The sequence below is a fragment of the Phacochoerus africanus genome, chromosome 5 (assembly GCF_016906955.1).
Source record: "Phacochoerus africanus isolate WHEZ1 chromosome 5, ROS_Pafr_v1, whole genome shotgun sequence".
In the NCBI taxonomy this organism is placed as follows: domain Eukaryota; kingdom Metazoa; phylum Chordata; class Mammalia; order Artiodactyla; family Suidae; genus Phacochoerus; species Phacochoerus africanus.
Window position 1 is genome coordinate 32,559,829 of NC_062548.1, and position 16,617 is coordinate 32,576,445.

General features: G+C 47.9%; 1 protein-coding gene across 3 annotated transcripts in view; it reads left to right on the forward strand.

Moving 5' to 3' along the window:
• Positions 1-16,617, forward strand: part of MYH11 (myosin heavy chain 11) — a 142,004-nt gene that overhangs the window by 45,875 nt on the left and 79,512 nt on the right. For all 3 annotated transcript variants that reach the window (XM_047780437.1, XM_047780438.1, XM_047780439.1), the window contains exon 4: positions 11,839-11,866. In XM_047780437.1, coding sequence (XP_047636393.1) covers positions 11,839-11,866 — 28 coding nt within the window. The remainder of the gene's footprint in view (positions 1-11,838; positions 11,867-16,617) is intronic.

The following is a 16,617-nucleotide window of genomic DNA, read 5'->3' on the forward strand; positions in this document are numbered from 1 at the left end:
GTGATCCCAGTGAGGTTAAATGCTGCAGTAGAGAAAATCTGGACTATGCAAGCCAGGGCCACCACTAGACCAGGTGGTACCTTTATAGAATTAGGAAAATGTACCCTTTTCTCAAGATGCTTTTCTTCCATCTGCTGAAAGATGGTTGTAATGCATGTACAAATCTGCAGTGACCACTGTGAATGGCTCTCCCTTAGAGTTGTGCAGTGTGCAACTCATACCACTGTCCATGGCAGCCCTGGAGGGGACACAGAATAGAAAGGCCCCAAACTTAGCTCTAGGGAGGTATAGAGTCAAAGAAAGTATCATAGAGGAGGTGACTCTCAAGATGACATTTCAAAAGTGGATTAGGGTAGAGATCCCAAAAGAATTGAACACAGGTGCTCAAATGAAAACTTGTACTTGAATGTTCATAGCATCATTGTTCACAATAGCCAAATGGTAGAAACAAACCAGATGCCCATCGACGGGTGAATGGAACGACAAAATGTGGTCTATCCATATGACAGAGTACTATTCAGCCATAAAAAAGAATGAAATTTGGATACATGTGGCAACAGGGATGAACCTCCAAACCATCACACCAAGTGAAAGAAGCCAGACACAAAAGGCCATGTGTAATACAGTTGAATTTGCGTGAAATGTCCAAATAGGTAAATCCATAGAGAAAGACAGCAGATCAGCGGTTGCCAGGGGTTATGGGGAGTGGGAGATGGAAAGTAACTGTTTAATGGGTACAGGGTTTTACTGGGGGCTGATAAGAATGGTTTAGAACTAGATGGAGGTGTGATTTATACAACATTGCGAATGTACTACATGCTCCTGGATTGTTTGCTTTTACATGGTTAAATTTATATTTTGTGAGTTTCAGCTCAATGGGAAAAAAAGAGAATGGATTAGGCAGATAGAAAAGGGATGGAGGGAGTTCCTGTTGTGGCTCAGTGGTTAACAAATCCAATTAGGAACCATGAGGTTGCGGGTTCGATCCCTGGCCTCGCTCAGTGGGTTAAGGATCTGGCGTTGCCATGAGCTGTGGTGCAGGTCACAGATGTGGCTCAAATCCTGTGTTGCTGTGGCTGTGGTATAGACTGTCAGCTACAGCTCTGATGAGACCCCTAGCTTGGGAACCTCCATATGCCACAGGTGCAGCCATAGCAAAAAGAAAAAAAGAAAAAGGAAAAAGAAAAGTGATGGAGACGGTGCCCTGGGCAGAAGAACAGTGTGTGCAAAGTGTGGAGGGCAAACTGCTTCACACATTCAGGGAACTCTGCTCTCTCGTGTCAGACACCAGCTCAGGCTCGGGGAAGGAATCAGCTAGGAAGCCCCAGAAGGAGTTCCCATCTTGGCTCAGCTGAAATGAATCTGAGTAGTATCCCTGAGGATGCAGGTTCAATCCCTGACCTCGCCCAGTGGGTTAAGGATCCAGCGTGGCCGTGAGCTGTGAGCTGAGGTGTAGGTCGAAGACATGGCTTGGATTCGGTGTGGCTGTGCCTGTGACCGACAGCTGTGGCTCCAATTTGACCCCTAGCCTGGGAACTTCCATATGCTGCACCAGTGACTTTAAGAAGACACACAACATTTTTTTTGAAATAAGAAAGCTCTAGGAAATTGTTTTCCTGGGCTCCACACAGTCAGCAAGCAAGATCCACAAGGAGTCCTTCTACCCATACCCAACCAGGGCTCCGTTAGCTTCCCACGCTTGGAGCCGGTGTGTTTCCGATGGGAACGTCTCAGGCCAGAGGTCCCCTGGCAGCCTCCAGCATGGAGCCGCCCAGGCGGCTGGCAAGCCTTCCCCGGGAGCCCGAGCCCTCTCCTGGGGACCTGTGGGGAAAGGCCACGGGATGGGCATCTGACCCTGTAAATCTCTTTTGCTCTGGGCGCAGGCTTCCCAAGGCCTCTAGGAAAGCCTGCTTCTCTCCCCGAGGCAGATGGATGCAGACAGCCTATCTATCCTTCAGTCTCAGAATGACTCCTTAAAATAGGAGAGGCTGGGGGCCAGTCCCAGCGGGTTCCCTCTCTGCCTGGGTTCTGACCTCACCCCTCTGCCCCTTCCTACATCTGTTTTTGTTGTTGTTGTTTTGTTGTTGTTGTTGTTGTTGTTGTTTGGAGGGGGTCTGCATGTGAAGCAAGTGGGGGTTCCCTGACCAGGGATCGAACCCGAGCCACAGCAGTGACAACACCAGATCCTTAACCACTAGGCCACTCTTCCTGCATCTGCTTTTAACTGGTTTCCTAGTTTGCTCTGTTCCTGAGCAGATTTCTCCCTCTGGCTGGAAGCAGGAGGCACAGGCATCTGTGTTCCCTCAATCCCGGTTCAAGGAGTTGCTGGTTATGCTGACGTGGGGGCATCTCCCTCCTTGTATTTCTCGTGAAGCTGACTCCTGTCTCTCTCCAGAGCATCCTGGGCAGATGGAAGTTGTATGGTGTTTATCCTAGGACCTGGGTTTGAGTCCCTGCCTGCCTTTTTTTTTTTTTTTTCTTTTTAGGGCTGCACCTTTGGCATCTGGAGGTTGCCAGGCTAGGGGTGGAATCAGAGCTGCAGTTGCCGGCCTACGCCACAGCCACAGCCATGCCAGATCCAAGCCGCTTCTGTCACCTACTGCAGTGCCAGATCCTTAACCCACGGAGCGATGCCAGGGATTGAACCCACATGCTCGCAGAGACCATGTTGATTCTTAATCCACTGAGCCGCAATGGGAACTCCCTTGCCTGCCTCTTACTCGCTGTGTGACTACATTCATTTTCTTCGAGCTGCCATACAAAGTGCTATAGAGTTGGTGGCTGAAAACAGCAGCAATTTGTTCCCTCACCCTTCTGGAGACCAGAGGTCTGAAATCCAGGTGTCAGCAGGCTTGCTTCCTTCTGGAGGCTCTGAGGGAGGATCTGGTCCAGGCCCCTCTCCTGGCTTCTGCCAGGCCCTTGGCATCCTTGGCTGGTCGATGTATCCTTTCCACTTGCCTTCTTCTCCGCATGGCTTCTCCCTGTGCCTCTAACGGCCCTCTCCTTTTCTTTTCTTTCTTTCTTTCTTTTTGGCCACACCCACAGCATTGGGATATTTCTGGGCCAGGGATTAAACCCTTGCCACAGTAGCGACCTGAGCCTCAGCAGTGACAACACTGGATCCTTTAACCGCTGTGCCACCAGGGAACTCTATCCTTTCTCTTATTAATAAGGACACCAGTCATTGATTTAGGTCTCATCCTAAATCCAGGATCATCTCATCTGGAGATGCTTAATTACCTCTGAAAGACCCTTCTTCTAAATAAGATCACCTGCTGGAGTTCCCTTGTGGCACAGCGGGTTAAGGGTCTGGCATTGTCCCTGCAGCAGCTTGGGTCACTGCTGTGGCATGGGTTCAGTCCCTGGCCCAGATCTTCCACGTGCTGTGGGTACAGCCAAAAGAAAAAAAATAAGGTCACTTTCTGAGTTTCTGAGTGACCATTTCTTTGGAGAGCAGAGTTCAGCCCACTGCAATGACCTTGGGCCAGTCACCTCACTTCGCCGTAATTTCCTCACCTGTCAGATGGGCTCGTGCCAGTGCCCCCTCCTGCCGTCTCTGCAGGGGCTGCTGTGGGAGGGGAAGGGTCACCTCGGGAGAGCACAGGGTGCCTGTGGAGGCAGGAGCTGCCGGGGGTGCTGCGGGTGGGCAGCTGTTTCTTTCCTGTCTTTCCTAAGGTTTATGGTCAAAAACGGGTCCCTCAAGAGCAATAAAGACTATTTTCACATTACCCGCTTTTTGGTGGGACAAGGGAGTGGTTATACATACTCAGAGCGTGCACCTAGGACAGAAGTCGATGGAGTGAGAGTGGGTCTCCCTCGGGTCCTGATTCTCAGGCCCCTGGACCCTCTTCTCAGGGACGACTGTGCTTGGCTGTGCCAGGAGCAGCTTCAGAGCCAAGACAGACAAGCACTTGAAGATGTGTCTGTGTGTGTGCACGTACCTGTCCACACGTATGTAGGGGTGTGTGTGTGTGTGTGTGTGTATGAGTGTGAAAATACAGCTATCTTTTTAAAACATAAAAGCTCTAATACCATGTCACCCAGCCTTTTCTTTTTAGCTTAATATGTCTTGGAGGTTGTTCTGTGTCAGTGTGTAAGATCTGCTGTTTGTTTCTTTAATCAAAGTCTAGTTGATTTACAATGTTAATTTCTGCTGTAGAGCAAAATGATTGTTATACATTATAATGTATGTATATGTATAACTGAATTATATATAGGAATATATATGTCTTCTCTTTAAAAATATTCTTTTCACTAAGCAATGAGGTCCTGCTGTTCAGCGCAGGGGACTATAGCTGACCTTTTGGGATAAACTATAATGGAAGATAATTTGAAAAAAAAGAATATATATACATATGCATGCCTGGATCACTAAGCTGTACAGCAGACATGGACTCAACACTGTAAATCCACTATATCCTAATAAAAAGCAAATTAGAAAAAATAAAGTGCTTAGACAAGTAAAAAAAAATATTCTTTTCCTTTACGGTTTATCATAGGACATTGAATATATTTCTCTGTACTATATTATATAGTAAGACCTTGTTGTTTGCCTGGTTCTTTTTAATGGCTGCCTAATGTGCCAGCTGTGTGGCCCCTGTCAGATTTTAAACACCAGTCTGCATTGTTTCTTTCTGGTCTTTTGCTCTTGCTGATAGTGTTGCAATGACCGACTTGAGCATCTGGCCTTGGGCACACGTGTGGGGGTTTCTGATGTTGCCATTTCTTGAGGTGTGCAGAGTAGCCCAGGATTTGTAGCAGGAGGCAGGCGGTGTTCAGGAGGTGTAGGTTTCACAGGAATCAGCACCTCTGGACTGAAAGATGGGACCTGCGGTGACAGAGATTTCTGATGCCACAGGAGGGGCTGCCTCTTTCCTGTGTGTTCCTGTGGCCCCGCTGCCTGTGAGGGCCTCAACCTTGGCTCTTGGCTCAAAGGTCAGGCTTGACTGAGTGGACCTCCCCAGACCCCTTTGAATGTGGCCCCCACAGGTAGATATGATACCAGGTCGATGTGGAAAAATTGAGAATGAGAACGAGGAGTGGCTCTTCTGCCTTCTATTCTGAGAGGTTGGCTCAGCTTGGCCACCAGAATGTTTGCCTGTTATCTAAGGGAGTAGAGAGAAGATCATTTGGTTGTTTGGAGGTGGGTGTAGGGCTGTGGAGCTTGCCCAGTCATCTCATTCACCTGACCCTGGGGTGGACCAGATCTTCTTTATGTGACGTAACCTCCCCAAACTAGATATGGTCATGACTGTCCTCTCTGGTCCCCAAGGATGTGTGAGCATAGGCTTTTTTCCAGTCCTGCCCATCCTCCCAACCCTCCTCCCATCCCTCCTCCCATCCATCTTCCCATCTCTCCCCCCATCCTCCCATCCCTCCTCCCATCCATCTTCCCATCCATCCTCCCATCCATCTTCTCATCTCTCCCCCCATCCTCCCATCCCTCCTCTCATCCATCTTCCTATCCATCCTCCTATCCCTTCTCCCATACATTCTCCCATCCCTCTTCCCATACATCCTCCCATCCATCCTCCCATCCATCCTCCCATCCATCTTCCCATCCATTTTCCCATCCCTCCTCCCATCCATCTTCCCATCTCTCCCCCATCCTCCCATCCATCCTCCCATCCATCCTCCCATCCATCTTCCCATCCATCCTCCCATCCATCTTCCCATCTCTCCCCCATCTTCCCATCCATCCTCCCACCCATCTTCCCATCTCTCCCCCCATCTTCCCATCCATCTTCCCATCCATCCTCCCATCCATCCTCCCATCCATCCTCCCATCCATCTTCCCATCCATCTTCCCATCCTTCCTCCCATCCATCCTCCCATCCATCTTCCCATCCATCTTCCCATCCTTCCTCCCATCCATCCTCCCATCCATTTTCCCATCCTTCCTCTCATCCATCTTCCTATCCATCCTCCTATCCCTTCTCCCATACATTCTTCTATCCCTCTTCCTATCCCTCCTCCCATCCATCTTCCCATCCATCCTCCCATGCCTCCTCCCTAACAGATACAACTCAGCACCTATTATATGCCAGGTACTTAGAGATACAATGTTAAACAAAGCAGACAAACCCCCCTCTCCCCCAGTAAAGCTTGCTTTCTAGTACAGGGAGACAGATAAACACATGAGGTCTTTCCAGATGGGTCTAAGTGATGTGAAGGAAATAAACAGGTGAATTGCCCAGGTGCCCAGAGGGTGTGGCATGATCCCTGTGGACAGAGTTAGAAAGGGTCTCTCTGGGAGTGGAAGCCCCCAGGAGGATGGGAAGACCTCACCCGTGGAGAGAGTGTTCCAGGCAAAGGCCTTGGAAGGGAAGAGTGTGCTCTCTGTGAGCTGGCAGTTTAGGAGCTGAGGAGGGTCAGTGAGAGAAGGGTGCCAAGTGACAACCAGGTGGAGGGCACATCAGGCCAGACCTCTTAGGCCATGGTGGGGAGATTGGGGGCCACTGGGACTCATCAGTTGGTTTTGGCCAGGGCTGATCTGACTGTTTTATGAAGATTTTTCTATAAAGAATGGATGTAATACCACATCACACCTCTTAGAATGGATGTTATCAAAAGCCAGAAAGTAGTAAGTGTTGATGGGGAGTTGGAAAAACTTAAAACCCTGGTGCATTGCTGCTGGGCAAGCAACCTGGTGCAGCCCCTGTGGAAAACAGTATGGCGACTCCTCAAAAAGTTAAACCGAATTGACACATAATCCAGCAATTCTGCTTCTGGAATTGAAAAGAAGTGAAAAGCAGGGACTCTAACAGATATTTGTAAAACCCATGGTCATAGGAACACTATTGACCTAAAAGAAGTGAAATCAGAGACTCCAACAGATATTTGTAAACCCGTGGTCATAGGAACGCTATTCATAGTAACCAAGAGTTCTGTGCGAGCAACCCAAGGGTCCATCGACAGATGAGTAGTCAAGCAAAACGAGGTCTTTCCATACAATGGGCATCTGGACTCATGCTATGACCTGGATGAACTTTGAGGAAATTATGCTCAATGAAATAAGACAAGTTCTGTGTGATTTCACTCATATGAATGTTTGGCATAGTCAAAGTCATGAAGACAAAGCGATGGTGGTTGCCTGGGGTGGAGGGCAGAGGGAATGGAGAGTTGGAGTTTATTTGGGAAAATGAAAAAGATGGATGGTAGTGATGGTTGCATATCAATGTGAATGTGCTTCATGCCACTGAACTGGACACTTTAAGATGGTCACGATGGGGAGTTCCTGTTGTGGTCCAGCAGTAGTGAACCTGTCTAGTACCTATGAGAATGCAAGTTTGATCCCTGGCCTCATTCAGTGGGTTAAAGGATCTGGCATTGCCGTGAGCTGTGGTGCAGGTTGCAGGTGCAGGTTGCAAATGCAGCTCGGATCCTGTGTTGCTGTGGATGTGGTGTGGACCGGCAGCTGCAACTCTGATTCGACCCCTAGCCTGGGAACTTCCATATGCCATGGGTGCGGCCCTAAAAAAGATTCTTTTAAAAATGGTCACAATGGTAAATTTTATGTTTTGTTTATTTTACCAAAATTTTTTTAATTTATAAGAGAAAATAGAAGATGACTCTGGCTGCCCCTTGAGAATGGCAGGAATAGGGGCAGAAGCAGGGAGATGGGAAAGAAGGATCTGGGCCAGAAGTGATGTTCTTAGACCGGATATGCCAGCAGTGAGGGGGCGGGTCCACACTGAATCCTGGGAGGTGGGTCTTCCATCCCAGACCTCCCTTCGTGCCCTGGTCTCCTCCTTCCCACCTTGGACCTTAGCACAGCTGCTTCCCCAGCCTGGGAAGGGGGCCTCAGTCCTTCCCCTGACTGGTCCCTGCTGGTCTTTCCAAGCTGCTTTGTCTCCTAATACCTTTCCTTATCCACCTGGAGCCTGCGCTCCTGGGAAGCCCCCCTGCATTTCCCAGCCCCGTCCTGTACTTGAAACAGCAGGAAGTGCCCAGGCTCGGACACATGATGCTTGGACACCCAGATCAGTCCCTAAAGTGGCTGTGACTTTGGGCTATCTGACTTCAGTTTCCTCAACCCTCAAGGGGACAGGATTGAAGACCACACAGGGGAAGTGTCTGACAGTGTGTCTGGCCCGTAGTGGGTGGTCAGTAAAGAGAAGGTACAGGCTTCACATCTTGCCTCACTTGTTAGCTGTGTAACTGTGGGCACGTTTTAAAATTTCTGTTTCAGTTTCTTCATCTGTTAAATGGGGGGGGGGAGGAATCATAGGATATGTGAGGGTTGAATGAATAAATGCAGGGAGATGCTTACAATAACACAGAGGAGGCGCTAAGTATTAGATACCAGTATGTGATATTTTCAGGGTCTAGTGTGGTACCTGATACCTGGTAGATGCCCTAAAAGCATTTGTTGAATGAATGAATGAATGAATGACTCCATTTCTTGCATAGACATTGAACTTCCCCATCAAGAAACTCATGTCTTCCAGGTTTGAAGTGGGCTTTTTTTTTTTTTTTTTTTTTGCTACCTCATGGCACATGGAGTTCCCAGGCTTACCCATATCACAGCTGCAGCAACACGGGATCCTTAACCCACTGTGCTTGGCCAGGTATCGAACCTGAATCCCAATGCACAGAAGGGATGAACTCCTGGGGTGGGCTTTTTTCAGTGTTTGCCAAACATATCAGTGCTCTCTGTGTCAAGGGCTCAGAGCTTGGGGGCTGAGGATCCAGAAATTGAGGCACGTGGGGTCCAGAAGCAGATGCCTCTGCCTGTGAGGGCTTCATGGTTCTGTTGGAGTAGAGACACAAGCAAAGAGGAAAAAAGAAAGCTGGGACAGGGTGCTCAGGAAGCACAGGGGCTGTGGGACTGTGGCGGGGGAGGCATCTATCTTGGGGGTGGGCAGGACCAGGGACAGCTCCAGGATTTCCACCTGGGAGGGGCTTGGAGGTAGCAGACAGTTACTTGATGGAGGCTTTTCTTGGGGCTTCTTCTCTCTAGCAAGGTTGACTATTTGTTCTTGGGGTTTTAGGTTTTGTTTTGTTTTAGGGCTGTACCTATGACATATAGAAGTTCCCAGGCTAGGGGTTGCATCAGAGCTGCAGCTGCCATATCTGAGCTGTGTCTCCCGCCTACACGGCAGCTCATGGCAACGTCAGATCCTTAACCCACTGAGCGAGGCCAGTGATTGAACCCACATCCTCATGGATACTAACAGGGTTCTTAACCTGCTGAGCCAGAAAAGAAACTCCAGGTTGACTATTTATGATAACTTGGGACTTTGGATGGAGATTGACAGCCAAGCCACCCCCTGGCTCCATCACTGTAAGGTGGGCTCCTTGGAAGAGGTGTCATCTTTGAGACTGAGGGACCTGAGGGACCAGGAAGAAGAAGAGAAAGGCCTACTGGGCAGCGGGAACAGCCTGAACAAAGAGCCAGAGTGTGTTTGGGGGTTGACCTGGGTGGGGTTGCTGTGGAATTGAGAGTGAGGGACAGAGAGTTGCCAAGGCTGGGAAGGTGGCCAGGGCCAAATCATGGGAGGCATTGGACACCATGCTTAGGAGTTTGGGCCTCATCTAAGAGCACCGGGTGCCTTGGGCAGTTTTTTAAAACAGCATTATTAAGATAAAACTGTGGAGTTCCTGTTGTGGCGCAGCAGTAATGAATCTGACTAGTATCCTTGAGAATACAGGTTCAATCCCTGGCCCCACTCAGTGGGTTAAGGATCCTGCATTGCTGTGAGCTGTGGTGTAGGCTGGCAGCTGCAGTTCCGTTGCAACCCCTAGCCTGGGAACTTCCATATAGCGCAGGTTTAGCAAAAAAAAAAAAAGAGAGAGAGAGAGATAAAACTTGCATACCAAGATTCACCCATAGGATAAAATTCAATGATTTTTAGTAAATAGGATTATGTAAGCATCACCACAATTCAGTTTCCAAACCCCAAATTGATCCTTCCTGCCCATTCGCAGTCACCCCACCCAGCCCCTGGCAACTACTAAGTCACTTCTTATCTTTATGCATTTATCTATTCTGTACATTTCATACAAGCAGAATCATATGTAACTTCTGTATCTGACTTTTTACTTTCCTCAGCATAATATTTTTGAAGCTCGTCCACAGTGGTAGCCTGTCAGTACTTCATTGTGTTTTGTTGTGGTGGTTTGGTTTGGTTTTTGGCTGCAGCATAACATGTGGAAGTTCACGAGCCAGGGACTGACCCTGTGCTGCAGCAATGACAATGCCAAATCCTTGACCACTAGGCCAGCAGGGAGCACCCGTTACTTGGCTGTTTTTATGACTGAATAGATTCTGTCGTGTGGATCGACCACATCATTTTGTTTTTACTCATCCCACAGTGGATGAATATCTGGGTTGTTTACACTTTGAAGCTATTATCCTAATGCTGCTGTGAGCATTTATGTGCATGTCTTGTAGGAACACATGCTTCTCTTCTCTTGGGTTCGGTTCCTAGGAGCGGAATTGCTGGGTCACGTGATACATTTATGTATAACATTTTAAGGAACTTCCAAATTGTAAGAGTGTTGGGGAGCAGAGTGCTTGCGCAGCTCCATGTGTCAGATCACCCCCCTGAGAAGAGGTTTGGAGGAAGAGGTTACAAGATCCGAGGGGATCTTTGATCCTGAGGGGATGAGCGCCGTGATGGTGGGGATGGGACTTAAGAAATGCTTGCTGCTCAGTGTTGCCCAGCAAAGGATACGATGCTTTGTTTTCTTAGTTATGGTTATAACTAGCTGACAACAGAAATGTGTCACCTTCCCCATGTCCCTCAAAGGGAAGCTTGGACCCACCCTCTGAGGCCACTTTAAGACTGGAAGGTGATTGGAGTTCCCTGGTGGCCTAATAAGGACTCAGCATTGTCACTGCTGTGGCTCAGATTTGGTTCCTGGCCCAGGGATCTGCATGCTGCAGGCATGGCCAAAAAAAAAAAAAAAGAAAGAAAGAAAAAAGTAGAAGGTGATTAGTAGCATCTACTTAATCACCTTTAAGCCTTCTGCACCCACCAGTGTTCTTTGGTGGTGAGCAACAGAGACCTTATCTTATGGAGGAGTATTGGGGAGCTCACAGATGGGCTGAAGACAGGGGAGCCAGCCTCAGAAAATGTCAGAACCTGGGGATGCTTGGACTCTGGGGGCAGGAAGTGAGGCCCCCTTAGGACTGCCCACCTGCTGTGCTTCTCCATCCTTGATCCAGCTCGGAGTTTTAGCTCAGGGACTCTGACTGACATACCCTGGGACACATTGCTTCTTGGCTGGGAGAGCTCGTGACTCAGTCCCACCACCAGGACTGTACAAGGTGGCAGGGAACACATCTCCTTAAGGAATGTAGGACCCTCTTCCCAGAAGAAGGAATGGATACTGGATTTTCAAACCAAAGATATCCATGACCCTATATTCCAGATAAAGAAACTGACACAAGGAGAGGTTAAGAATATTTGCCCAAGGCCACAGAGCTGGGGAGTAGCCAAGTGGAACCCTAGTCTGTCTGGATTCAAAGTCTGTGTTGTGGAGTTTCTGTGGCTCAGTGGATGAAGAACCCAACTAGTATCCAGGAGGATTTGGCTTTGATCAGTGGCTTAAGGATCTAGCTCTGGTGTAAGTTGCAAATGCAGCTCAGATCCTGCCTTGCTGTGGCTGTGGCTTGGCCAGCAGCTGCAGTTCCAATTCAACCCCTAGCCTGGGAACTTCCATATGCCGCAGGTACGGCTGTAAAAAAGAGAAAAAAACAAAACAAAGTCTGTATTCTGTCACCCCTAGTGGGGCCAGCTGTGTGGGAGCTTAAATGGGAGGCCCAGGAGCCCTACATCCAGGCCCCCACTCAGAGCTATCTAACTCATGGCTCTTTTTTTTCTTTCTCAGATCGGGAGGACCAGTCCATTCTGTGCACGTAAGTGGAGCTGCTTTTTCTTCTGTTTTTCTGGCGTCATGATCCAACCTCTTAAAGAAAAAGATCCGTGAGAGCAGGGCTCTTTGACTTGATGGCTCTTTCATGCACCCCACCCTGTCCCTGTACCTGGCACAGAGTAAGTGCTCCCGAAATATTCGTGGAACAAATGTTCTCATGCTGAGGCTGGCACACCCCTAAACTACCCATGATACCCGGTGCATCTTGTTCTGCCCCCCTCCCTTTTTATTATTTTTTTTTTAACACAAGTTATTTGGAATTCTTTTGCATGGACAATTTGTTTACTCTCCATATATTTATTTATTCAAGTAATCATTTATTGAGATTAGTGTGGACTCAGAGGTACTTATTTTAGTCTTTGAGTAATAATCCAACACATTTTTTATCATGATTAGTAGTAATTTAATTATATTAGCTAATTTTTATTACGTTATAATCCAATACACTATTTCTTTTTTATCATAGTTAGTAATAATTTAATTATATTAGCTAGTTTTTATTACTCAATGAATTTATTACATTTATAGTTGTACAATGCCCCCCCTTTTAAAAATCAGCATTTATTGAGCACTGACTGTGTGCTGGGCCCTGAACTAAATATTTTCGGAGAGAACTGCTTCTTATTCCATAACAGCTCTGGGAAGGCTGATACCATCTCTGTTGGTGAGGAAATCTTGGCTTGTGTTAGACGATCACCTTCAAATTTCCCAACTAGCAACCCCTAGCCCAGGAATGTCCATATGCAGCAAGTGTGGCCATAAAAAGAAAAAAAAAAAGAAAAGTTAGGTTGACACTGTGCTGTAGTCTACTAAGTGTGCAATAGCATTATGTCTACAAAAGAGTACACAAAAACTCCTTATTTTTTCTTTAATTCCTTCATTTCAAAATACCTCTTGCTAAAACTGCTATGATCTGAGCCTTCAAGGAGTTATAATCTTGTAATAGTAACATTAAATATCACTGATCAGAGTTCCCGCTGTGGTGCAATGGGTTAAGGATCTGGCAGTACTGCAGCTGTGGTGTAGGTCAAAGCTGTGGCTCAGATATAATCCCTGGCCTGGAAACTTCCAGATGCTGCAGGTGTGGCTGAAAAAGAAAAAAAAAAAAAAAAGAGCACTGATCACAGATATATCATGACAAATATAAAAATGGAAAAGTTTGAAATCTTGAGAGAATTACCAAAATGTGACACAGAGATGCAAAGAGAGCCAATGCATTGGGAAAATGCTTGACATGGTGTTGCCACAAACTTACAAAAAAAAACCCACAGTATCTGTGAAGTGTAATAAAATGACGTCCGCCTGTAATGGTCCCCCGGAAACCTCCACCTTCTAATCACCAGAATCTGTGAATGTGTCAGGTGAGGTGGGGGAGGGGAATGAAGGTTGCCATGGCATTGAGATTGCTAATCGGTTGACCTTGGGCCAGGGAGGGGATCCTAGGTTATCCAGGTGGTCCTTACAAGTGGTAAAGGGAGGCAGAGGGAGATGCAGTGTGAGGAGAACTTCACCCACCATTGCTGGCTTTGAAGATGGAGGAAGCCAAGGATGAGAACAGCTTCTAGAAGGTGGGAAAGGCAAGGAAACAGACCCTCCCCTAGTGCACCTGGCAAGAAACACAACCCTGCTGACACCTTGGTTTTAGCCCAGTTTGATCTGTGTCTGACTTCTGCCCTCCAGAACCATCAGATAATCAATTTGTATTGCTTCAAGCCGCTGTTTGTGTAATTTGCTCCAGCAGCAATGGGAATTGAAAACGCCCTCCTTCCTGCTTAATCCCTTCACCCACTCCTGTCCTCACTCGTCATTCAACACACCGAATGGGTCAGTCGCCCCAATGAGTACTTGGCGAGTAGGAATGAACCAAAACTAAACACAACCTCTCTTCTCAAGAGAAAGATGGCCACTAGAACAATAACCACACATTTCTCTATTTCCCTTTTTAACTCCTAGAATGTACTCTTTGATCCTGTGAAGGTTCTACCTTTTCAAAAATGAGTACTGATAATACACATTTTAAAAAGCATGTAAGGCACTAGGAGAATGTGTAAATCAAAGGGGCTGTAAATGGAGAGAATAGGAAAGATTTCTCCCAAAAGGGATATTTCAGCAGAGATAAAGAAAAGCGGGGAAGCATTTATAGCATATGCAAAGGTCCGGAGGTCGGAGAGAGCATGTTCTGTTTGAGGAACTGAGAGATCAGTTTGGCCAGACTGTGTCCCCCAGCAAAAGTCCTCTGTCTGAAAAGAGTGATTACAGGACATCGAGGACTGATGGTACAAACTCAGGGGCCAATTGAAGCCAACCAAGTCCTGTTCATGTGTGAAAAGGACTAAGTGTGACACCGTAGGGAATGGTAGGGAGTGTGGCGAACCAGAGAATCCAAGGGGATGGCTGCTAGTGTTCTCCAGTCCACATTGCCGTGGGAAAATGCAGGCCCCCTGTTGCCAGACGCGCCTGCATTTCCACAGAGGCTAGAAATCTAGGTTTTTATGTGAACTATCCGATTTTTAAACACTGGCACCTAATGTGCATGAATATATATGGGGAAAATGTAGGTTCACTGTTGCCAGACTCTCCTTACTAGCTTGTAGCTTCATGTACAGAATTTAACATCTCCATGGCCCCACATTCTCGCTATAAAGTGCGGAAATGAAGATGATGATAGTACTTAATTCATAGGGTTGTTGTGAGGATTAAGTCAACACTTATCTGTGTGTATGTGTATGTATGTGTATATATGTGTATATAATATATATACACTGTAGCATATGTATCATGTACATGTATACATACACTTTGTTATATACACACTACAGTATATGTGTATACAGACATTATAGTATACACACACTAGAGTATATATGTACATACACTATCATATATATAGCATATGTGTGTACATGCACTAGAGTATATATGTATATTACTATAGTATATATATAGTATACAGTATACACACACGCAAACTCGTATACATGACTAAGCTACATCTCTAACTAAGAACCAAGCCCTGTTAGCTAAACCCTCATATGTTATGACCAGCATGTGTGTCCTGACAAAGCAGACACAAGAACCCACTGCTCAAGTCCCGTCCCCTCAGTTTTCTAGAGGAGGAAATCAGAGAGGTCACAGCAAGTTTTTGTCAACAGTGAGAACCTGGCACTACGTTTCTTGAGGCCACTGGGAGGCCCAGCCCTCACTCGTTCCTTCCCTGATGAGCTGGCCACAGCCCCACCATGCCCTGCCTTGCCCTGGACTCTGGACAGCCTGGACTGGGGAGTGGCTGGTATCGTTTGTGTTTAGCGCATCCGTTTGGAGGAAAAGAGCCTCAGCCATTGACAGGGTATGAGCTGAGACCCGAGTGATGAGAGGGAGCCAGCCCGGGGGGACCCTGGGGGAAGGTTCAGGCAGGGGAACATGGGGGGCAAAGGCCCTGAGCTGGGAACCCCTCGTGTTTGAGGGACAGAGCCGGTCCAAGGGGCTGGGGCCAGGGTGGGAGGTTGTGGTCCGTTGGGGACACCGTCCCGCAGGGCCTTGCAGGCTGACGTGAGTGTGTGGACAAGCAGTGGCGGAGATCTTTCTGATCATTCAAGCAGGTCAGAGTGGCACCTGGGGACAAGTACTGATGGCCTCAGAGCCTGGCGGGCTTGGGAGCTACATCGGTTGCTGTGACTCAGTGACAGTAGATGCTGGTGTGGGGCGGTTCTCCCCTCCAGGGAGGTGACTCTGGCCAACAGCTGCCTCTGTCACTCTCCCCTGGGGCCAGCACTGACCCTTGGCCTGGGACGCTGACCCATGACTGGCCCTTGCTTTCATCCAGGGCTCCTCCTTCCGCCCCACCTGCTCTTATCCCTCCCACTCCGTTTCTGAAAAAGAACAGAGATGCTTTCTGGTAAAGGCTTGTGGGATTTTTCAAGGTGTTTTTTGTTTTGCTTTATTTCGTTTCCTTTTTACAGCTGCACCCATGGCACATGGAAATTCCCAGGCTAGGGGTCAGATTTGAGCAACAGCTGCCGGCCGACACCACAGCCACAGCAACACGGGATCCTTAACCCACTGAGCAAAGCCAGATATCAAAACCACATCCTCATGGATACTGGTCGGGTTCTTAACCCACTGAGCCACAGTGGAAACTCCTTCAAGGTGTTTTTGATAACACAAGGCCATACAGAGGGGGGCCCTTTTTCTCAGAAGAGCAGGAACTATGGTTAGCTGACGAGGCCATGGAAGCACAGATTGAGGTTTGCTTTCTCGCTGTGCCGCATGCCAGCAGTTTGTTCTCGGGTCCGTTGGTTAAGCCTGAAAGCCTCAGTCTCCTCATCTGTAGAATGGGGATATAGGTGGTGCCTGCCTCCCAGGGTTGTTGGGAGAATTGAAGGGGCCATGTGGGGGGTGGGCAATACTGAGCATGGCATTGGCACAGAATGGGTGCTTGTGATGGTGAGCTGGTGCCCTGATGCAGTGGCCATGGTTCGTATCAGCCAGAGTTCTGCTGAGCCTTGCTTGCTGGACTGTGTACTGCCTAAAACCATCTCAGATACCTCTGGTGTGGGCTCTGCTAGACCTCCCTCCCCAAACAAGGCTGCATATCAGTTGCTGGGCAATTAGTTAGAGAGATCGATGGCTTGGCTTCACCTTCAGAGGCTTTGTTGTTGTTGTTGTTTTGTTTTGTTTTGTTGTTTGCTTTTTAGGGCCTCACTCATGGCATACGGAAGTTCCCAGGCTAGTGGT